The 24,032-nt window shown below is 41.4% G+C and overlaps 1 protein-coding gene across 1 annotated transcript; it reads left to right on the top strand.

The window, feature by feature from the left end:
* Positions 1 to 612: 612 nt before the first annotated feature.
* ssh1b (slingshot protein phosphatase 1b) lies at positions 613 to 16,749 on the top strand (the record flags this gene model as incomplete). The annotated part of the gene is made up of 15 exons (XM_080046781.1): positions 613 to 696; positions 2,566 to 2,603; positions 6,174 to 6,274; positions 9,364 to 9,428; positions 9,752 to 9,873; positions 9,978 to 10,046; positions 10,439 to 10,504; positions 11,176 to 11,370; positions 11,693 to 11,786; positions 12,254 to 12,382; positions 12,728 to 12,774; positions 13,592 to 13,738; positions 14,524 to 14,724; positions 14,895 to 15,516; positions 16,117 to 16,749. The coding sequence occupies exons 1-15, from the start codon at positions 616 to 618 to the stop codon at positions 16,747 to 16,749; spliced, it is 2,610 nt and encodes an 869-aa protein (XP_079902907.1). The 5' UTR covers positions 613 to 615.
* Positions 16,750 to 24,032: the final 7,283 nt, after the last annotated feature.

The raw sequence follows: 24,032 nt of genomic DNA on the forward strand, positions 1-24,032 counted from the left end.
CGAGGAGCTTGTGATGGCGTTTTTCTTTTAAATCTGTTTTATGGTGTTAAGCGATGTAGCATAGACCAAATAATGAGTCGAGCAGAAAAAAATGATTAGTTAATGCCCCACTCACCATTGTGTCAACCTCATTGCGTTTCATAACACGAGCGGAATATTATTTCATCATTTGTATTTGGGAGTTCCTAGTCTGGCCAGTCACCTTGACAACATTGGCCCAATGACAGCGCACACGCGAACTAGGCCAGCCAATCACAGGCGTCCGGCAAAGCTGCATGTCATTTCTGCCCCGCTTGCAACCTGCACCGTGTTTTGTTTGTCTGTCTGCGCACCAGGGATGAAATCTCAGAGTCTGCTGCCGCTGCTGGCTCGCTACAAACGGAGGAAATCTCTCGTGCCTTCCCGCTCATGAGGACTACGGCGGCCGCAGAGGACGCACGGAGCAGGACCGAGAGAGGGAGCACCGCCGGGGCTCTGGAGTCGGGCTGTGCTGCTGGATGAGAGTCTGACTAGGCATTTTCTCCCCGGTGACAGAGACAATCTCAGCGGCGCATCTTCCCACATCCTCCCACCCTCCCTTCTCCTCTCCTCCTCCTGCGCTGCAGACCACCGACCATGGCCCTGGTGACTCTGCAGCGCTCTCCCACCCCCAGTGCAGCATCCTCGGCCAGCACGACCAACAGCAGTGCGGGGGAGGTCAGTGGAAAAGCCGGGGCTCGGTCTTTTTGTGTGCGCGGTGTGAGGACACTGCGTGATTCCTGTCATTCAGCAGCCCGTATCAACAACGGGCTGTTTAATAGGAAGGGTTATTGCAGTGTGTGTCAAAAAAAACTTGATATATTGTTGCAATATTACCAGCAGAGAGCTGTTTGTGGCTGCTATGCTTGTGGGAGCGGATTTGTAAACAAAATCCTGCAGGGGGAGAGGGGGGGCCTGCTGGGTTTAGCTGTCAGAACAAAGTGCTCGTTTTGCTGCTGCACAAACATTTGCTGCTCTGCGCTCAGGTTGCTCTCCCTCCATGTTATTGGAGCTTTTAGTTGTAGTAATGCAGCTTGTGTTGGGGGAGGAGACTTTAAAGGGGAATTTCATATATATTTTTTAATGTTTTTATTTAGGCCTATGCTTATAGTGTTTGCCCCAGGACAGCTCAGCCAAGTGTTCAGGAACTCTCTTAATAATTGCTCCATGAGGAACTTGAAGGGGGGGGGGGGGGGGTTAACTTAAAGGTGGAGTCAGTGATTCTCTAGAACGCTTGTTGTCAAAATCACTTTTTGTCAACGTCAGTGAATATCTCCTCATGATCCCCTATGTGTGCCTAGAAAACAAATTCATGGTTAATACACAGCCTAGGCTTTGTAAACAGGAAAGTAAACAAAGTGGCTGGGACTGACCCACCGTAGCTAGCAACAATGCAATCGAATTGATAGAGGCTAAGCATTGCTTGGATTATACTTTGGCTTTGATCATTATTTGGCTTCAAAACCTTTTTAAATGAAGACCAGCTCATTGTCATGCTTGCTTCAGTCGTACTAAAAACACATGATACCTGTATTTTCATGGCAATATCCTATATCAATAACATTGTTTTCCGAGACCATTTGTTTACATGCCCGTTTACAGAGCCTAGGCCGTGTATTAACACAATTTTTTTGTCAGTGCACCCATAGTATGGACAGGCAGCTAATCGTGAGGACATATTCACTGATTTTGACAAAGTGATTTTGACAACAAGCGTTCTCCAGAATCACTGACCTTTTTAATGAGTGACGTCATGCCACTGAGGTAAACGAGCAAGAGATGATAAGTGTTGTCACATGTTGCCGGGCATAGTACCTTTGTGCAACACAGAATCAACCATTTTAAATGCAGAACAGTTCCAGATTTGAAATCCCAGGGAAATCACAACATCAGTTCGGTTAGTGCTCCAGTTTCTAGTCTTTCAGGAGTGGGGATTATGAGCTCTGAAGAGGGCTGAAAGAAAAAAGAAAAAAAAGCAGTGACATCCTTCCCCTGATGATGAGTAGTTGGGTTTTAATTATCACTCTCACCATTACAGAAGAAATGAAGGAAAAGTGGATCATGGGGGATACCTGCGTGTGTGTTTTTGCTGAACTTGAGCTGCTTAATGATTCAGCTGTCAGGCTTCCTAGGATGTCCATAGCAGATGAGATCACAGCACTGACCAGGGAAGACCAGCAGTTGGTGCTGGAACCCCTTCTAATTCTGATTGTGCGGCACTCTGCATCTATTGGCAGATTGAACTAAACTCTGCTCATGTGGCTCTGTAGCTTTCACAAATACAGACGCACATCTTTTTGGACCTAGTAGTGATGAATTATGTGCACAATGAACGCATGCCTCCTCAAAACAGCAGTCAAAATGTGCTCAGTGCAGTGGACCCTACTTAGTGATACAAGAGGAACATGTCTATGGTTCAGTTGGACTGCACCCAAAGAATATAAAATTGAAAGAAAATGTAAAAAACCTCTTAGTTTCTTCATTAAATGTTAAGGCTCAGTTTTTCACAGCATCACACTGTTATTGACTTTTGTTTTTGTCTTCCAGGATTTTGGAAGCGACGATGACCGGAAGAATAATCAGATGTAAGTTATTTTTTTTGTCTGAAAATTCATGTATTTTATTTAGAAGATTTCTAGAGGTGGAGATGTCTACTGACTAAACAAAGAAATGGAGATGTTTTGTACTTCTATCTGGGGAATGTATTTATGTGGTCAGTAGGGTGAGCCTGGATGAGCCAACACCGGGGAATAACCAGCTGACAGTGTCTTGGACTGTGATTTTCAGTTTCCGTATCACTGCAAGGAAAACTGAACTAAATGTTAGTGAATAGTTCAGGCTGTAGCAGTCAATGCTGAAAGCAATGTTCAGTTACACTTATTTTTAGCCCTCTTTATTTGTATATTATTTACATATTCATCTGGCTTTAAGCACTTGTGAAATGTTTGTTTTAACCCTGATGTTTTGCAAAATATAATATTATTTCATCTGAAAGCTGAATTTTAACAGTGCAGATGGAAACCTTTGCATAGATCTTATGAAGTCTTCATGTCATGAAATATACTTTTTTTAAATTTTCACTTAGTCTCAAGCTAAGATTTCTAATGTATATGCTGCCCTCTGATGCATATTATGTGGCCGTGTTTCTGACAAATGCTTGTTGCATAATTAAAGTAAAAAAGTTTGGCAAGGACGGTAAAACTTCAAAAAAAATTTAAGCAATAAGTCAGACTGTCAAAGAACAACTCTGCCTTAAAGATGGAGTTAATCAATTCTGGAGAATGCTTGTTGTCAAAATCACTTTGGTCAGAAAACAGTAAATATCTCCTCACAATCTGCTATTAGTGAATAGTACACTATTTTTAGCACAGGTCCGATTTCGCATATGAATAACATATAAATACCTGACCTCATCGCGATCCACCCTGCATGCAGTCTCTCTTTTTTCTCTTTCACTCGCTTCCTAAACAAATGCACCCACCTCCGGCATGTGCTTAGGTGCTGTACAAGTTTAAACACTTGTATCCAAAGTTGCCGCTAGAAACTGAATGTTCCTCGTAGCTTCTTTTAACATTGGATTTTTTTCAGCACACACAGTACAGACAGGTAGCGGATGGTGAGAAGATATTCACTGATTTTGACAAAGTGATTTTGAGAACAAGTATTCCCCTGAATTGCTGACTCCACCTTTAACTTTTTAACCTATTAGGGCTTTACAGTAGGTGCTGAGCTGTGTGTCTTTCTCTCAGTCTTCCTGACTGTTCGGTGATGTCTGTGAATGGGGCTCTCTCAGAACCGTTCAGTATCATTTGTTCAGTTTATTTTCGCCATTGCCCATTGGTCTCTCACTATTGTCAAGGTAAAGAATACTTCTGGAAGGAAAGTTTAAATAAATGTGACACATTCTTTTTTTAAATCTTTAAAGCACAAAAACTGTGGTTTCAGCTCAGTCACAAAGCTTTTCTGCAATCAAACCCGACGTCACAAAAGTCATGAATTGTCAGCGAACACTTTGGCACACACACTGTGTGTGTGTGTGTGTGTGTGTGTGTGTGTGTGTGTGTGTGTGTGTGTGTGTGTGTGTGTGTGTGTGTGTGTGTGTGTGTGTGTGTGTGTGTGTGTGTGTGTGTGTGTGTGTGTGTGTGTGTGTGTGTGTGTGTGTGTGTGTGTGTGTGTGTGTGTGTGTGTGTGTGTGTGTGTGTGTGTGTGTGTGTGTGTGAAAGTGAGTGAGTGTGTGTGTGTGACAGAGTGAGCGTGGGTTATTCACAGTTGAAACAGTCATGTCAGGGAGTGTCTGAATGACTAACATATCTCTGTGGCTCTGTAATAAATCAACGTTGAAGTCTTAATTTAGGATTCTACTTGTCAGACCAGAGACTGACGGCAAGTAGCGTTTCCACCGCCTCCCAGCGTCGGCTATGAATGATGCTATTGTGGCAGAGCGTTGCATAGGGAGAGCCAATTGCAGAGGAACACACGAGGGGATAAGGAGCTGAGGGGACATGGGGGCAACATGGAAGGGGGAGACCTCAAGGCCGAGGATGGGGAGAAGGAGGAGGAAAGTCTGGCTACAGAAGGATCAGAACAAGAGACCAGGAATACGCAGGTGTTTTAGAAGGATGGGAAGGATGATGATAATAGACTTATTTTTTAGTTAGATTTTGACTGTAAATAGTACACGTGACTACTACGCTGATGAACTAAGCCATGTTCACCATGCTGCCTCACTTTGTGGAGAGAGCTGCTCTGACTCAGAGGGATATCTGTCTCATGTAAGTTTTCACAAAAAGTGGTTGTGGACTTAAAAGTTTAACAAATTGCAGCGTCATCATGAGTTTCATTTGCCAGCATGGAACTTACATTTTTTTTTCTACATTTTAAGCGTGTGTGTGTGTGTGTGTGTGTGTGTGTGTGTGTGTGTGTGTGTGTGTGTGTGTGTGTGTGTGTGTGTGTGTGTGTGTGTGTGTGTGTGTGTGTGTGTGTGTGTGTGTGTGTGTGCGCGTGCTTTAATCTCTCATCCTGCTTGCAGTGGCCTTCATCTCAGACCTGGGAGGACTGTGTCCAGCACAGGCTGACTGTCAATACATATGGATAGCACAAAGCGGTGTCACTCTGTTGTTTCACCGTAGGTCTGCCAGGCACATCAATTAGAGTGTGTTAATCGAGCTATAAAAACACAGTGCTGTAAAAGTCACTGCATCAGGACTCTGCTGACTCTCTGATGCTCTTCCTGTCCTGCTCAGTGAACCAACCAGGGCTTAATAAGTATGTAGCCTCCACCTGGCTGCTCGCTGTAAGCACGGTGTCGCGACCGCAGCCGTGTCAAAATGTCCCATTCTCAGAGCAGACCTTGAGCACGCTGCTTTGTGATTTAAAGCGGGATTCAAACGCCAATTAGGCCTCAATGATTGATGTGAAACATTGTGGAGACTCAAATGACCGCGCAGGTCGGTCATTTGATGGAAACGTAATCGGAAAGTTTTGCAATCATTGGTTATAGATTAGTTTTGAGGGTTTTTCTACGTTTTCCTTTGTTTGATTTGGGCAAACTGAATATATTTGGGTTTGGGACTGCCATCAGAACAAACCAAGCAATTTGAAGATGTCATCTTCAAGTTGTTCCTGACAATATTGTTACATGTATTGTACTTGCTCCAATTGTGTGCAATAAGTTTGCATGTCGTTCTCCATTTTGCTTAGGCTTGCTGTATTTATAAATGTAATGTAATCTACAGTATTTTTTATTTTAAACTATTGTATTCAGTAGTATTGTATTTAAGGGTGCCTGCTGGCAACTGGCCAGGGGCTACAGCATATGGGCTAAAGCTGCAACTTTTACTGAACAGTTAAGTAAAGGAACTGTCCACAAAATCATAAACTAAACTAAATGATGTTGAGAAAATAACTTTCACCTTTTCCTTTGTAAAGAGAGTGGGGAAACAACAGACTAATGGTATGGTGACGCACATGCTCCACATTTGTTCTGGGTTTTTTCTCACCACAGTTGTGTTTTATTCTAGGTTTAGAATTATTCATAATGGAAGGGTTGATTTGGTAAAACATTATTAAGCTTGTGTGAAAGTGTTAAGTTGAGTGCAGTTGGATTATGACACTGCTCTGAAAAGTAATTTATTTAACATCTCTGCTTCCTCCAGCCTCAGTGAGAGCTTCTTCATGGTCAAAGGAGCCGCCCTCTTCCTCCAGGAGGGCGGCAACGCACAAGAACCCCACACCCCTAACCACCACAAACATGCAGGTAGGAACCAACAACCGCAGAAGCTTTTTTTCTCTTTATTTGGATCATATTCTTTGCACAAATAAGCTCCGGACAGAATGAAAAATTGGATTTGCCGAGGTCACTTTATTGCCTGCGGGTTTGTATGTTCAATCAAAACTGGGATGGGAAGCATTGCTTAGCTGGGGCTTACCTGAGGTGACCTGCAACTGAGCACTAGGGATGCTCACACAACATTTCAAACAAAATCAAGTATATTTACTCACGTACTGTAGTATAATTGACGTACTTGGTCTTCTTCTCTTTCATTGCAACTTTCTACTTCTACTTCATAACATATCGAATGGATATATAATAAGTATTTTTACTTAACATTTCTTTGACAACTATAGTTACTTTAAAAATTCACATTTTTGCATAAAAAACATTTAAAGAGCTTATAAAAGATGGAGGTTGGTAAGTTTAATTTAGCACTGCCGGCAAAATGATTAAAGAGCACCTATTGTGCTTTTTCACCTTTTCTGACCTATAAATGTTGTTATAATGTTATACAGTCATGCTAAATGATACCAAAGTGTCAGATAATGGCATACATGCATGTTATACATATTCCCTGCTTACTGTCTGGGGTGGCTGCAGGTGGCTGTGCACTATGGTAGGCGGAATTGTCATTTATCAACTAAGTTTGACTATCCGGAATTAACATTGTGGATATCAACAACTTCTTTCTGACTAGTCGTAATTACACTTTGAATAGATGGAATTTTCCTTCAAGATATCTGTAAAGTAGTTGTGACTAGTCGAAACGACAGATAGAGATATCTGTAATTCAGTTTTGACTAGGCAGAATGAATGTTGAAGATATCTCAAACGTCATTAAGTATTGCTTGCCAATTTGACATAAATATCTGTAATTCCAGTGATTGATATCTCCCATGTAATTCCGGATAGTCAAACTTAGATGATAAATGACAATTCCGGCTGCCGTCATTTTGTCTAGTCAAAACTCTAATTCAAGATATCTGTAATTACATTTTGACTAGGCGGAATGAAAGTTACAGATATCTACAATTTTAGATATCTGTAATTAAAACTCATTTCAAGATATCTATAACTTGGGGGCGCCCTTAGCTCAGTTGGTGGGGCGTGCCCCCCATGGGCCTCGGCCAGAAGCTCTGCATGTCACTCCCCTCTCTGCCCCATTTCAACTCTGTCTCTACACTGTCAATAAAGCGTAAAAATGCCAAAAAAATATCTTAAAAAAAAATATATCTATAACTTGATAAATGATATCTACAATTAAATGATGACTATCCCTTACTCCAGTTTGAGATATCTACAACGTCATTTTGACTAGTCATAACTCCAGTTAGAGATATCTACAATGTCATTTCGCCATGTCAAAACTTAATTTAAGATATCTCAAAAGGGACAGGTAGATATCTTGAATTGAGGTGAATTTAATATATCTTGAACTGGAATTGTGACTATTCAGGATCAAATTGTAGATATCTGGAATTATAGATATCTACAATTCAGTTGCAGATATCCGTAATTCACATAGTGGATATCCGCAACTGAATTGCAGATATCTGTAATGAGAAACCCCATAGACATGAATGGCAAAAGTGATGTCATTTCTCCTAGGCGGAATGTCTTTGTGGATATCTGAAATGATAGCTGTGGATATGAGGAATGTAGTTGCGGATAGCTCAATGGTGTTTTGTCCTCCCAACGGTGCCTTGGAGGCAGCTAACCCTGACCCTTCCCATTACCCTAACCTTGCTGCCTCCAAGGCACCGTTGGGAGGACAAAACACCTTGCGGATATCCGAAATGTTCTTTTACACATATCTAGTGAGGCAAATTTATGTTAAATCGGCTTGCCATATCACACTGCTTTCCGCTCAGTGTAAAGTGAAACTAGGGGGGCGTGCCTGCTGCCATGCAGTTACCGGCCTTCTCTGACTGGCCAGGTTCAAACAGAGTGTAGAGGGAGAGAGCGTTTTTGCAGAGAGGCTAAACTGCAATACCAAAGTTAGATTGAAAAATAGCATCTTTTAATAGATTACATCTCTTTCCCAATGTATCCTCCCTGTCTATAAACCATCACACACAAAGCCTAAAAAATTCTAACAATAATTGGCAGCTATTTTGACAAGTGTTTTTCATGGTTCTACCATTCTAGCTTCTCAAATGTGAGGATAGCTCCTTTTCCTTTCAAGAATTAAAATTTGTTTTGAATGTTTTAGTTCTATATTTTGGTTGGACGAAACAAACATTTCTGAAGGTGTCGCTTTAGGTTCTGGGCAATTGGGACAGCATTTCCAACTATTTTCAGAACTTTTACAAACCAACTTTTACAAAACATACACATTGGTTAAAAATAAGCAACATCTCAACATCCTCCACTCTTTACTTTGAATACAAGAAGGTTCATTATACATTATAACATTTTCCATGCAGGACATACAACTTGTAACAGAATTTTTACAGCGTGGTATTAGTACTTTTACTAAAGACTGTTATTACAGTCTTTTTGCTGCAGCAGCTGCTTCTGATGTTTGATGTCCCTACATGAAAGTGATGTTTAAAATGTAGCACCATATTGCACAATCTAAAAATAAATCCTCAGTCAGTGGGGTCTTTTATAGATGCTCGATGTTTACAAGTTGGTCTAATCTTGACGTCCATGTTGCGTCGGAGGTCATTTGAGGACATGAGGTGTTGCTAACCAACATTTTAGATTTGAAGGTCACAGGGCTGATAACACATTTCCTCCCACTGGAAAAGGAAATCAAAAAAGAATTTACAGTAGAAGAAGCTGACTGATCAGTTTGTAATTAAGAGTCCTGTCAGTGATTGAAGTGTAAATTATTTTTTTCTATATTTTTTTCATACCTTTACAATATTTGTCAGCTTACTAAAAGTAGTTTTTAGTTACTTGCTGCATTGCTGATTTAAAGCTTAAGTCACTGTATCAGGAAATCCTTGTTCTCTGTCAGAACCTTTTTTTTCTGCTAAACAAAATTTTGATGTCCAGTTCCGTCTGACTGTGATAATGACCTTGAGTCTAATCGACTTGAATGACACTTGTTGTTTCCCCTATAGGTGATTTACCTCAACACCTGCAGGTCATGTTTAAGATCCTCCGGTCTGAAGATCGCATCAAGCTGGTCAGTTTAACAACACATACACACAGATCACATCCCTCACACTTCACTTTTCCTTCCAGAAACATTAGGATACAAGGTGGTATGTGTTGTTTGCATGGGTGCTGCACACTCAAAGTCATTTCATTTCCTTACACATTGAGGACATTTCAGACTTGACATCACAAGCGTTAGTTCTCTTACATATTTTTTTTAAATTTCAGAAAAGTCTTGTTTGGTCCAAGGCTTGTGTGACAATAATCTCCCAACGACACCAGTAAATACTGGATACTTTAATCTTACTTTAAATGCAGTGTATTGCATACTCTCCTTTTTTGGCTCCACAGGCTGTACGGTTGGAGAGCGGATGGTCAGACCGGGTGCGCTACATGGTCGTAATCTACACCAATGGCCATCAGGATACAGAGGAAAATATTGTCCTGGGAATGGACTTCTCAGACAAGGACAGGTGATTAATCCCTCCGCAGCCTTAGATTTACATTAGTGCAACTTAATCCAATGATAAGCTTTGTACATTTTAACAATTTATTCTTGAATCTTTGTGATCTGCAGTAAAGATTGCTCTATTGGGATGGTGCTACCACTGTGGAGTGACACCAACATACATTTAGATGGAGATGGGTGAGTTTAAGTTTGTCCTTTCATAACAGATGGAATAATAAATACTTCAATCCGCCAGCTGAACATAATAATAGGTACAAAACTACTTAAGCATATTTTCCTGTGAGGCCAGTTTGTAAGGAACACTTTCTGCCTGAGGTGCTGTTTGTCCTTTTTTTAGGTTGTTACCGCCTACCAGTGGCAGAGGAGTGAATTACGTTAAAAAAATTTCTCTGTGTGCGTTCTTGCTGACCTGTTAACATTGTGTCTGCCTCTGTATGCTGGAGGAATGTTCCACTGGTTGTCGTTCTGAACGGCCCCATGACTGAGCCGTGTCCAGTCTGTGTTTACATTACTCATCCAGACTCCAAAAAACTGATCCTCCTTTCTTCTCCTCTCCTCTTCCTCACCAGAGGCTTCAGTGTGAACACGGCAGGGCGGTCACATGTCTTCAAGCCTGTGTCTGTGCAGGCCATGTGGTGAGTGAATCCTTGGTGTTTGCCCGGGAGGATTGTTGTTTGTGTTTCGCTGTGTGTCCAATTAACACCCACGCTGTATAAATTAAATGGTGTCTTTCACACTTTTATGTTTTAGAACAGACCTATGTGTTATGTCGTCACCTTATGAAATTTATTTATTTGTTGATGAAAAAATTGGACTTTGTGAATATGTAAATAACGTTTAAATGGGGGTTCGAATAGCTATCTATCGTGTGAGGTATAATTGCGCAGACAGTTCCCCTTGCTTTTGTGTGGGTGCTTTATCCCATAGACACCCAGCAATTTCACTCAACTAGAAGCAGAAAAATGACCTGCCTGAGCTTATTAATGTGCTGGAGAAGCACATTAGGGTAAACTGTACTGGTACTTATAAACTTTTTAGAAAGATTCAACCTCACACATCTACCAAATGAAAATATATTTCGAAACAACCACAGAATATTTGATTATTACTATTTGAGTAAGACTTTTTGGGCTACTGTGTCACTTCTGTCACTGCTCTTTGTTCAAAGACTTCTGACAGTCTTGTTGTTTTCACACGCCACCTGCTGGTCACTTTTGAGAATGACCAATAAACAGGTCTGGCAGCAGGTTTCTGATTCGGCCTGATGGTGACTTGTGATGCTAAAGCATTTTCTCCTGTGCTGCAGGTCTGCCCTGCAGATCCTCCACAAGGCGTGCGAGGTGTCGCGCCGGTTCAACTACTTCCCGGGGGGCATTGCTCTCACATGGATGGCCTTCTATGAGAGCTGCATGACCTCGGAGCAAAGCTACATCAATGAGTGGAATGCTATGACCGACCTGGAGACTACTCGGCCTGACTCGCCTACCATGTTCGTAGACAGGTGAGACCCGGCACGCTGCTTCTTTTTAGCACTGCATGATTTAGATATAGTCTCTAATTGCAATGTTTGTGACTGATTTTTCAATTGAAATATGATTAGCAATAATAGAGGGAATTACCACTTTTACATCATTATTCTCATTTTCATTGTAAAACATATTAAAATGATTATGGTGGGATTTTTGTGGGAATCTGCATCAGACGAAAACAAAAAATCTTAAGTCTGTTGCCTTTTGGTTACCGTCCTTTTGTTTTTCCTGCTATGGAAACTGCTACGCACATTTTCAGAAAGCAGCACTGACTGGTTGACTCATTTTGTGCAGGCCAACCGAACGAGAGAGAACTGAGTCTCTCATTCAAGCCAAGCTACGCAACATCATGATGTTTCAAGATCTGGAGAACATCACATCCAAGGAGGTACAGTATGTGCCAAACCGACACCTCTACGGCAGGAGAAGACACATTTGATTCTCTGCCTTTATTTATGCAATACTCATTAACTTGACACATTCTGTAGGAAGCACATTTTGCTTGTTGTTTTTTCTAAACTACACATTTTTTTTTTTTCATTCTGCCTACATTTATCATATTAATGTTTTTTATACACTTTGTCAAACTGTGGTTTTCAGGTACCACACAACCATGTGATGGAAATGATTCAAAGTTGCTACGGCCTTGTGCTTTGATAACAAAATTTAGAAAATAAATAAGAAGAAGTTAAGAACAGAAGTAACTATTTGACTTATTGTTGGAGATGCATGTTACAATTGTGTTGAGTAAGTAAAATCAGGGAGTAGAGCTTCGTTGTGCAATACAAATGCTTTTATTGCTTCTCTCCAATAAGTAAAGAGTTTCTGGTAAAGATGTTCTGCCCTCGTCCTCAGATCCGCAACGTGCTGGAGCAGCACATGAGCTGTAACCTCACAGAGTACAAAGAGTTCATAGACAATGAGATGCTGTTGATCCTGGGTCAGATGGACAAGGCCACACTCATCTTTGACCATGTGTACTTGGTGAGAACTGTTTCTTTTATACAGGTTTACCTTATGTTTACTTATGCTATGTTTACATGTTTTTATTTGAAACTTTCTTTTAATTCCCTCCACGCATATATTTTAAACGGAACCTCAAAACACATCTCTTTAAAAGAGCATTTAGCTAAACTTTCTTTGAGGTTCCCCCTTTTTAAGCACTTTGAGATTCTTGAATATAAAGTGCATTATAAATAAAATTATTATTATTATTATTATATACATACTGCACTGCTGTTTAAACTTACATCAGTAAAACACAATGAACTTGAACAGTCATTTTGAGAATTTATTTTTAATAATTTCCTGCTTTTCTTGCCTCTGTAGGGCTCTGAGTGGAACGCTTCCAACCTCGAAGAACTACGTAACTGCGGGTAAGCTGTTGGCTTAGCACTTGCATACCATGACGTTTTGATTCTTTCCTAAATCAGTTTTTTCTCATACAGCATTAAATTATCTCTATACATGCGTATTTCTAACTGGAAAGTTGCTATTACCTTTACACGAGGGATTTTTATAAATCCTAGTAGACTAGGTATTGTTGTGTTTGGGTGATTGTACTGATTCCATTCAATAAAGTCTATTACTATGTCATTTCAAATGTGAAAAATTAATCAAAGCTCAGTTTAAAAACAATCGGGTGCTCCGGTGGCGTAGTGGATAGAGTGCATACCATACCGGCTCCGGCCTTATTTGCATTGGTCGGGGGTCCGAGTCCGGCCCGTGGACCTTTGCTGCAGTTTGTCCCCCCTCTCTCTCTGTCTCCCCATTTCAACTCTGTACTATCTAATTAAGCTTGAAAATGACAAAAAAATCTTTAAAAGAAGGTGGGTGGAAGGAAGCAAGGTGAAGGGGTTTTCCGTGTTAATAAGTGAGATGTGTGACAATGTTAGGCAATTATTTATGTTAGAAAAAGCCTAGAGCTACAACACCATGCCTCATCTGTTACATGAGGTAATAAAACTGAAATGTGACATTGTGACGGTTGAAAAATGTATATTTCAGTCGTACAACTTAGGCTTTGGCAGGCAAAGAATCAAGTTATATCACTGATCAAATGATATGTAGATATTCAGTCTGATTCTCCATGCAAAACTGATTTATTTTTACGTTGTGTATAGACTGTCATCACAGTTCAACTGAGAAGAAGCCGGTAAAATCTAGTCTGACATGTTATAATTATGGTTGCAGGGTTGGTTACATCCTGAATGTTACCAGAGAGATTGACAACTTCTTCCCGGGGATTTTCTCTTATCACAATGTCCGCGTGTACGACGAGGAGGCCACCGACCTGCTGGCGCACTGGAACGACACCTACAACTTTATTGTCAAAGCCAAGTAAGATCGTACAGACCACCCACACCAATGGGTGGGGACCTGAAAAGATCCAGTGAATTGGCCCCCTTCATGACTGTGAAGCTTGCCATATCAGGCTGGTCTCACCAGGCTAGCTGCTAGTAGCTTTTGCTGACTGAAAAGAAAACGTGTTAGAACATTGTTATTGGGGTCTAAAGGCCCTGCCAGTTCCCTCCTTTTCTTCTTCTTTCTTTTTTGGCACTCTGATTTATGAACAGGTCCTGGCAATGCTGAAAAGTCAATTTCATTTCGGCTAGGTTTGCCCGCTCATTGATAAAAATAGGACATATTTTACACAAGTTACAATAAATTAAATGTGTGTTGCTTTGGACAGAAAGGTGAGATGGGGGGCTGTAATGCAGATTCAAAAAGGCACAGTCAAAACCTAACTGTGCTCCGACTGCACTTGGGTATTTATAGATGGAGTTTTGGACGACATTTTTAAATCATCAAAGTTTGAATTGCTCATCAAGCATTCTGCCCGGATGCTGGAGCTGTGATCACACCAGACACATTTTTCTCCCACACAAATGCAAGACACAGAGCTGTGCTAGTAACAGAGAGAGAGAGATGAAATGGTGCAATCCGTCCGGTTGCTATGCAACTGTCTAAGCATGTAAACTGAAAGTGGAAAAAGTTAAATTCAATGGAAAGTTGAGTCAGAGCAAAATCCTGAAACATGGAATCTAAAAATAAACCCATTAATATTTAGTATACTGCCACACTGTCACCTCTCACCATTACCAACTATAATGTATCTCCATTAGGAAGAACAATTCCAAGTGCCTGGTGCACTGTAAGATGGGGGTGAGCCGGTCTGCCTCTACAGTGATTGCTTATGCAATGAAGGAGTATGGCTGGTCTCTGGAGAAAGCCTACAACGGTGTCAAGCTGAAACGGAGTATAGCTCAGCCAAATGCTGCTTTCATGCGACAACTGGCCGAATACCAGGGAATCCTGGACGCAAGGTAAGCAGGTCTACAGTTTCACTCAGGTTTGCACTTTGTTTAGCCACCTGCAGTCACCTAGGTCTTTTTTAGCCATAACCCACATGCTGCTGGCATAAAAACATGTAATGGTGCTTTGTGATGTTCTCTGTTTCTTCATATGTATACAAACGTATTATTTGCCTTCACAGTAAACACCGTCACAACAAGCTATGGAGGCCTGAAACAGACGAGGAGGGATCAGATGATTTGCAAGCCTCTGGCCACAGCACAGGTGGGGAGGAGACACCGGGGCTCAGAGGGGAAGAAGCCTGGGGGGGCTGCGGGGCATCTCCCTGCAGGGGCACGGGTCTGGAGATGGAGCCCCTCGACTCTCTTAACTACAATTATTACTTCAGACGTCTGTCAGACTCTGCACTAGATAGCGAGCCCTCCACTCCAGTGCGGGGACCCCCTCTGCTGGGTATGGAAAGAGTTTTCATTGAGATTGAGGATGTGGAGCGGGATGCCCTGTTGGAGGATGAGGGCTTCCCCATGGCCCATCTAGCCCTGCCTGGTGGAGGCACGGCAGCTCAGACGTGCGGCCGCCTTGACCCCCTGGAGGACATGAGACATAGGCTGGAGATCAGTACGTTAGAGGAAGAGGACGAGGAGGAGGCCAAGAAAGAGGAGGCTGAGATGGCGGCCTTGGCTCAAGCGCCTGGAAATTCTGATGGGAAGGAGGCCGAGGAAAGCCGGTTAGGCCTAGCCAACCTGAACACCAACAACAGCAACCGTCTCGCTGCCAAGCGCAGCTGCCCTGCAACTTTTGACGTGAGTTGAGAAAAGTACAGTTTTTCACTGTCATTGTATGCGTTTGTCACCTAATGTGCAAAAAAGTCATAGTTTTTCAACATTTGTATGGGTCCCCGGTGTGACCCGAGACTCCCAAAGTATGAGAAAAAACCACCCTCTCCCTTTTCTTTTTCACCTCCACCTTTCTGAAAATATGTAAGCCCAAATCAGATTCTTCTCAGGGGTGAAGCCACGCCAGCTCTTAGCACTACCTCCACCTGTGATGAGCCCCCCCCCCCCCTCCTGAATTGAACTGCCAGTTAGATTCAAACCGCCAGTTGAATTCAAGGCCAATCAGAGCAGAGTGGGCTTTTTGGAAAACAGGGCTTAAATAGACAATCTCTAAAATGGAGGGGGAAAAGGAGATTCAACAATGGCACTGTGAGAAATATAAAGGGTTTTTTAGACACTACACCAAGAAATTTTTTTCTAGTAGAAACCCAAATGACAATTTTAAACCGAGCATTACATGTGACCTTTAACAAAACTGCATTCATGGCTGAAGCCTTTGTTATGTTATTAACTTTTAAATCGTCTGCGCACTACTGACAATATACTGTGTTCTGTTTCTCCATTTAGGACAGTGCTAGCACAGGAAACCCTTTAAAAGTGAAGCCCTCCTATCAGTCCTGTAAAGACTGCCTGCGTCTACCACAAGGGCGGCGCTGTGACCGTCCGGCAGGAGGCCGTTCCCACCGCCTTAACCCCTCCCGCCACTGCACTGTCCCCTCCATATGCATAGATCCTCCTGGGACCCATTTTGCCTCCACCCCAATTCTGCACTCTCTGCAAGGCCCTGCAATCATTTCGACAAACATGGTCCAGCCCTGTAATCTACTCTACCACTGTGCCACATGCACCCCACTTGTCCCACTAACTAGCTGCCAGAAACTGGTCTCACCCATGAGCTGTGAGGAGACGCCTCCTGACCGCAGCTTGGTGGAGACAGAGGACATGGACGAACCACAGGGGGACGACGTGGGACAACAAATATCAAGAGAGGGTATAGGCGCTATCAGTGCTACTGCTGCAGGTTTAAAATTACAGCCTGGTGGTGCAGTGGAGCTGCAGCAGCAGGCTTTGGCCCAGATGCAAATGCCAGGATTGGGGATAGGATTTGGTTTGGAGCTGATGCGACAGCGGGCAGAGCAGCTCGAAAAGCTGCCAAACTTGGCCATGGAGGGCCAGCTCCCAGTGGGGCCACTGCCTTAATCCCGGGGCCTGAGCATGGATGAGATGGAGGAGCAGGATTACCACTGCCTCCACCAGGTACACTTTGATGGCTGTGGGCCTGTCGCTGTGGTGTCCTGCCAGAAAAGCTCTGCTTTGACCTCTACTGTCATTTATGGCCTCATAGCTGCACTGTAACAATAGCAACAGCCCTCTCTGTGTGTACAGGGGGGATGCTGTCATTGCCTACTGGCATTAAGATCCAGATTAGGCTGGTTGTTTGACCATACGCTAAAAGTCTGAATGCTTCTGGTCAGGCAAGGCCCGAAGACTTCTCTGTGACCTCCATTTGTCCCTGAGACCCAGAGTCCCAACTCTCTATTGAGCCCTACATCACACACAGGATCATCACTCTGTCCCACAGCCCAGTAGAGATGAGCGTTATGCTGCCATTTTACCCTCAACAGACAGGTTTGGCATATTCCCAAAATCAGGAGAACAGTGGTGGTTTCTAACTCCTGAGAAAGGCTCTGGCTAGCCCTTTGATATTGATGGAAAGACAAATACCTGAAGAAACATGCTTCTGTCAGTGTGATGTATGTTTTTCTATCCAACTCATCAACAGTGTTCATGAAGGAGCTCAGTGAATGTTTGCAGTTGAGCCTGGTTGATTGCATCTCCTCATGGTACCACTGATAGCTGAATACTCATTTACCTTGACTTCCATTATCCCTGCTGCAGCTGCTTCTGCATCACAAGAGGGAAATTCACTTGAAAGCATAATTTTAAAAAAAAAGAAAGAAAGAAAAGGATGTAAGCATATGTGAGCCCTTTTTATGCCTCTTTGTAAATCGCCGTACCGCGGACCACAAGCATCTCGGACTGTTTTGGTCAAAGACTGTTTTGTTGTCTGCTAAGTGGCTGGTTCACCCAGATTAAAGTTAATGTAATCATGCATTTACAGTGATAACTTTAGCCCACGCATGACTTTGCAGTATTACGAAACATATCTTCAACATGTTTAAACAAAAAACATTTTGAAATACTGAAAACCTTTGGCATTCAACATTCAGTTCAAGTGACATAGATTGATGATACATCGAAAATGAACCTAATCCCTCAAAGTAAAGAACACTGTATCAGTTGTTGGAAGACATTATTCATTCATTCATTCAGATGTCAAGAAACATTCACAAGCTTCATTGTAGATTTATTTTCCACTCCTGATATAATGAAAGCCATATCATGTTGCTAGATCCAACAAATCACCGTCATTATTTTTAGACAGCAATGAAGCTCAACACAGTTTCCTCGGTTATAAGATGCATACTGTTCTTATTTTCTAACTCAGTTTGCATCTGGGTAGTCATTTTTTCCCTGGTTTTGGTCACATGTTGAAAAACCTAGTCTACCTTTCCCCAAACTCAATTTGCAGAGGCACACTAATCATTTATAGATTCAGCACAACTCTAGTATCCATTCATACAGTGCACAAGCAAACATATTGCAGCTCTCTACATATTTTGATTAATTTGACAATACTAAATCAGAAATGGAGACTTAATATAAAAATCTACAATATGCTTCAAAGTAGTAACGTCCTTTGCTTGCAGTTCATCCTTATGAGTAGTTTATTTGATCTGATAATAAGCAGTTACAGTCAGCAGATGCTGCTGTAATATTTGTTGATAATTACTTTTTTTGTGAAACAAATAAAATCTTTAGCTATCAGCTATTATTGCGACTTTCAAATTACCAAATGAAATATTACTATTTACAGTGTGAAAATTATAAATGATATTCCTAATTTGTTAGATTTTCTCTATTTTAAGTGGTAAACAAATAACTTGTGGAAAAAACTGCAAAGCCCAAAATGCACACTCTTCTGCCCCTACAATCAGTTTCTTAAAGCCTTTTTTTCATTAGTTATTATTAGACTCTTCATTTTGTAAATTTTTTACACAGCTAAAGGCATATTTTGTTCAAATTGTGCCGCCAATCCAAAGTTGCTCTTTACTCTGCAAGTTCTCCTGTTTGGTTTGAGTTGTGTTCTTACTATTTTTGGCACGCTGGGTGTGCTGGAATGGTACTGAATGAAGCCTGTTTGTGTACAGGAAAAGCACAGGTGAGTGTTATTACTGTGTTAATAGGAGTGCTTCAGAATACATGAAAACTGTACAAGGAATGAATGCAAATGATGTAATCTTCTTTAACCATGGGGTTAGTGTGTTTTTTGTGTGTAAATTTTGCATTTCTTTAGTTTAGATTGGTAGAAAACAACAATGCATCCTCTGTTTCTTCTCTGCCCTTAACTGGATTACAGCAGGCTGCAAGTTTGCTCCACTAGTTAGATTTAAATAATTTGGTTTTGCCTTTAAACCGTTCCCATCTTCACGTGTTCAAATGGAGCATGATGTTACAAAACACAAAAAGTTGTTGACAACATTGGAAAAAGTCACAAACTGAAGGATAGTTCAAAATTCTGGGAAATACACATTCACTTTGTTCCAGAGAGTGAGAAGTTCAGGAGCTCGTAATCTTAGTTTAGCTTTGTAGACTGACTAACAGGGAAACAGCTGGTCTGGCTCTATCTGAAGCTGACAGTATTCATATGCCTGCACCTCTGAAGCTTACTAACTTACATCTAATTTGTTTACCAACTAGTCATTTTTACACTTCTAATTGTGAGCAATAGAGGTCCAATTCGGTGGAAAATGTCTTTGGCTTGCTGGACAGGCTTGCTGTTTTCACCCTGTTTATTTTTTGTTTTTGTTTTTTCAGTCTTTATGCTAACCTAAGCTAACTGGCTTTAGATTCATATTTGCTGACAGACAGGAGTCAACTCTCAGTAAGAAAGTAAATGTTGAACTATCCCTTTAATATAACGTCCTTTTTGAGGGGGACTAAATCCTCTTTTAGTTACGTTCCCAGACCACAGCCCTACGTTTGGTTATTTGCCTCATGTTTTGAATTTGTTTGTATTTAAGTGCCTTAGCCTTGGCCTTAGCTCTATCATAAAGCATCACAGGCGTTGCAAAGTTTCTGTGTGTGTGTTGATGGTCTGGCTTTTTTGTACATTAATTAACCTCATTCCCAATATTATACATACTCCCTAGTACTAGGCACATTATATATTGTATGCAAACACACAACACATCCTGCACATCAGCCTCCTCCGCCCCAATACACACATACTTGATGGACTTCCATTTATCAATAGCCTATAATAATATTGTATTTGTTTGATATTGTTGAAAATCGTGGTACACTGTATTGGTTCAATAGCTGGCTGAAGAACCGTACTTGCTGGAATGAGAACTATCATTTACATTAAAACAATAGATAGGATTAATTTAAGTATTTGAAATTTGCCAGTATGTATATATTTTTCTCTACAGTTTGCTATTGAGTACATTAGCTTGCAGATGTGGCCAATATTAAGAAAAGCACTGATAATGCTACTGTGTATTGACAAATTCCATATAATTAAGTTCTCGTGTTTGTACCACAGCAAAAAAAAAATCAAAAGACTCTGGGCCGTCTCTTATTTAGGCAAATGTCTTCAGGCTCGCCAAAAATTTAAATTATTTTATTTATTTATTGCATTATTCCCAGGCAGCAGCCATCAAACTGACAATCCTACTGAAGAGCCAGACATTGAGGACTTTTTGAGGAAGGATATCAAGATGCATTTTAAGTTAATGGGGGATCCAGGCATTTATAGAGTGTATTTATAGAGCACAAGTCTGCCCCAAAGCATGCAAGGTTGAGACAAGTGGAAAACTTAAAACATGAAAAACCTACCTGGGAGTAAGATTTTGTTACGTTAATTGTTTTTTGTTAACTTTTGTGTAATGTACTGTACATTGCCAATGTTCATGTGTAATGCACTTTTCTTTTTTTCTTTTTTACATTTTGTTAAAATGATGTCCAGTCCAATGTTTATCATGGAAATAAACCATTTCCTCTGCATAATCTGTTTATTCAGTTAAGTTGTATATTGTGCTCTCAAACATCTCTGGCAAAAACTAAAATCTATATTTAGATTATCTATTGAATCCTATAATTTAACTGTATCTGAAAACTGAAATGCTTCTGTCTGCCTCTGGATTACACTTGCTCTTTAAGTTCAATGGACTGGGCAGAGAGCTTCCTTATCGAATTAGTCAAATGAAGTCCATCTGACTTCCAGGGGCAGGTGACGGCTGGAGAAGATCTCTCACAAAGACCAAAGTCCTACAGAACGACGGGCAAGCAGAGCATCAGTTTTAAACTCCAGCGTCAGTAAGTACATAATATATTCAATTTCATGTCAGTGTAATTTCACAGTTTATTGCAGTCAGTATAGATTGTCATTGTAAATGTTATACTAGACCAGGAGAACTGAAATGTTAAATGTTTGTTAGAAGTTAACATTTCATACCTGCATTGTATATGGTGATACTGTACACTCCTGTCGTTATGTTTACTGAACATAGTTATTCAAGCCATGGAACTTATGAGCTGGTACACTGCAAAAATACCGGGCCAGTAGCAGAACATTAATCTTTTTATGACCCTTAGTCCTGCCTTACTGAATGATATACAAATGTAACTGTCAAAGTAGATTGTGGCTCTGAATATAATGTTGTACTGACTATTTCTATTTGAGCTTAAACCATTTGATACACTTAATTCTCTGAAGGAAAGGCATAGTAACCTACCCTGTTGGGAAAAACAAGTCCGGGCTAATAATTTGGGAACTCAGTCACGAGTCTCTGATAAACTGTGCTTATACTGGAAGCATGACAGAATGGGACATGGAAAGAGAGAGAGAGAGCGAGAGAGAATGATGGAGGGAGTTTCACAGGCCAATGTCACAGATGCCTCCCACTGCTGCCATTATAACACATCCATCCCAAAATAAAACTTCAGCTACACTAGAGCTGCAAGCACATGCATCTGTCAGGTTGTTGGATTGCTGTTAGCCGCATTACACCAGAAAACCAAAGCTATAGTTTCACAATGTTAGCTGATTAAAGATGAACGCTATATAACTGGGGGAGCCTTGTAAGGGACACAGTAGGCTTAGTGCCATGACACACCAAACCTCTTATGTGAAAAGCAGAAGACGGCTGCTATTCAATGATTTATCCTGTATATTTAGTTAACTATTTCAACCCTTTATCCATCAGTTTAAGCTAACCATCCACCAGCTACCTTCTCTGCTATTTGCAATCTTTTTCATGTACTTGCAGCACCTGGTGTTCAAATGTTACAGCCGTCTTTTCCACATGATTGGAATCCACCATATTTCCACTAACGAGGACCCTGGCTTGGTGTGGAGATCAATTATCGATGAACAGGAGCCAAGCTTCAAGGGGAATAGTTTAATTTACATTCTGTGGTCAAGCACATTTGTTAAATAGACATATAGGCTTGAAGGAAATGAAGGGTCACTCAACACCTCTCAGGCTTTAAATAGCTTCAACAGCAGAGCGCATGATTGCAGATGCAGGACGTAGAGTGGGCCAGTCAACTCTTTTATCACTCACCTTTCAGCCGACAACATCAGAGGACAGCTTAGCATTTTGTCAACTGTCTGGATTCATTTAAGTGTATGCTCCTGACAACACGTGATGTAACTGTAGTTATTTGTGAGCTAAAAATACTCAGATTCCACATGCCACTTTTAAGTTTGTTGAGCCGTTTTCCTTTTGTACTAATCTCTCTCCCAACATCCATCATGTTGGTGGTTAAATTCTATTCTCATCAAGCACCGGACAAACAATCCAGTTCAGAAGTCCAAGCACTTGTGACTTGAATCACGTATTCAAGGTGACCTTTCATAATGACCTGGTAACCAAAACAACCATAAACATGCATTAAGTTGGAAAGGAAGAACACACACCACAAACACCCTTTGTCTCCAAAGCAGTTATTGACAGTGCATGATGTTGCACTCTGTGCCACCTCAGAAGGGACATGTTTACAGAATTAGTTATTAGAGTAGCAATTCATATAATAAGGAGGTTTTGATGTAAATAAGACATATTTATTGAGTGTTACAGAGCATTATAAAAAATCAAATGATCATGTATTTAGCAGCATTTCTAGATGAGTGTTTAAATTGACCTTTGCACCTCAAGGTTGACCTTTTATCTCACTTGTCTTGTTTCTTTTTTGGCCTCCTGACTCACTGGCAGCAGTCAGTCCAACTGCTTTAATTATAGCCACCACAGCATTCCTTTCCAATAGAATAGGGAGAGATAGATATAGATGCCTTGGGAGGGCAAGTGAGAGTGGTATAGAATATACAAAAATAGAGGAACATTCAATATAGTTAAGAATAGATAGGTATGCCCGTTGTGTGACTTAAATACATTGGGATGGGGAGTGAAGCAATCCTCATTACGACATTGTGACTTATTGACATTTGTCTCTCCCTTTTCCAAATGCCAAGACAGAACAACAACCATGGGCCAGAAACTGGAGAAGCTGTCGGAAAAAGATGAAGAGTCACTTGATCATTCGGATTGGTCTGGGCAGACTGGGGAGACAGAACAGTCAGAGATGGCAGAACAAGACAAGAGCGTGGATCGGGACGATGGCAGTTTAGCGCCCCCTCACAGTATAGGTGGGATTAGTGGGATCAGTGTCAGCGGCTGGGCCACTGAGCAAGCAGGGGAGGTCACAGGGACTTCTGCACGAACAGATCCCCAAACTGGGAAGCCAATCAGGCCTCTAGGTCAGCAGGAGCGCCCTTTCAACACCAGGGTTGAGTGGGTGGGAGGAGACAGGGAGCAGCAGAGTGTCCTTAGAACCGCAGAGGAGTCAAAAACGGTCCTGATCCCTGCAGAGACAAGACCATCTTCAAACAAAAAGCGAGACTTTGAGAGCAAGGTTGTGGCCTATCCTGGGACCACAACCATGGGAGAGCAGGGAAACGGGAAGAAATCCAAACTTGATCATTGCAAGTTGGATCCTGACACTCCGGATCCATCCAGAAGTCAAAGCAGAAGTCTAACATCTTGCGATAACACTAATGAGGAAGACTTTGTGGTGCTCGAAAAGGATGAGATGTGGATGTCATGTGACGGAGAAAATAAGAACACTTTTGTCAATGGGATTAAAACTGAGAATCCTCACTCATCTATTAGGAGAACAGTAGAGGAAGACCCCTCGGCAGAACCTTCCAGGAATGCCCCTAAAGAAAAACGTAATGACATGAAAGACAGGAGAACATCGGGCACACTTTCAGTCATGACTGACGGTCTGGAAGCACATGCTAAGAGTTCCCCCACAGCCTGTTTTGAGCCTGAGTTGGGTCAACATTTGACTAAAGT

Source organism: Ammodytes marinus, assembly GCF_949987685.1.
Source record: "Ammodytes marinus genome assembly, chromosome: 18".
Lineage (NCBI taxonomy): Eukaryota > Metazoa > Chordata > Actinopteri > Uranoscopiformes > Ammodytidae > Ammodytes > Ammodytes marinus.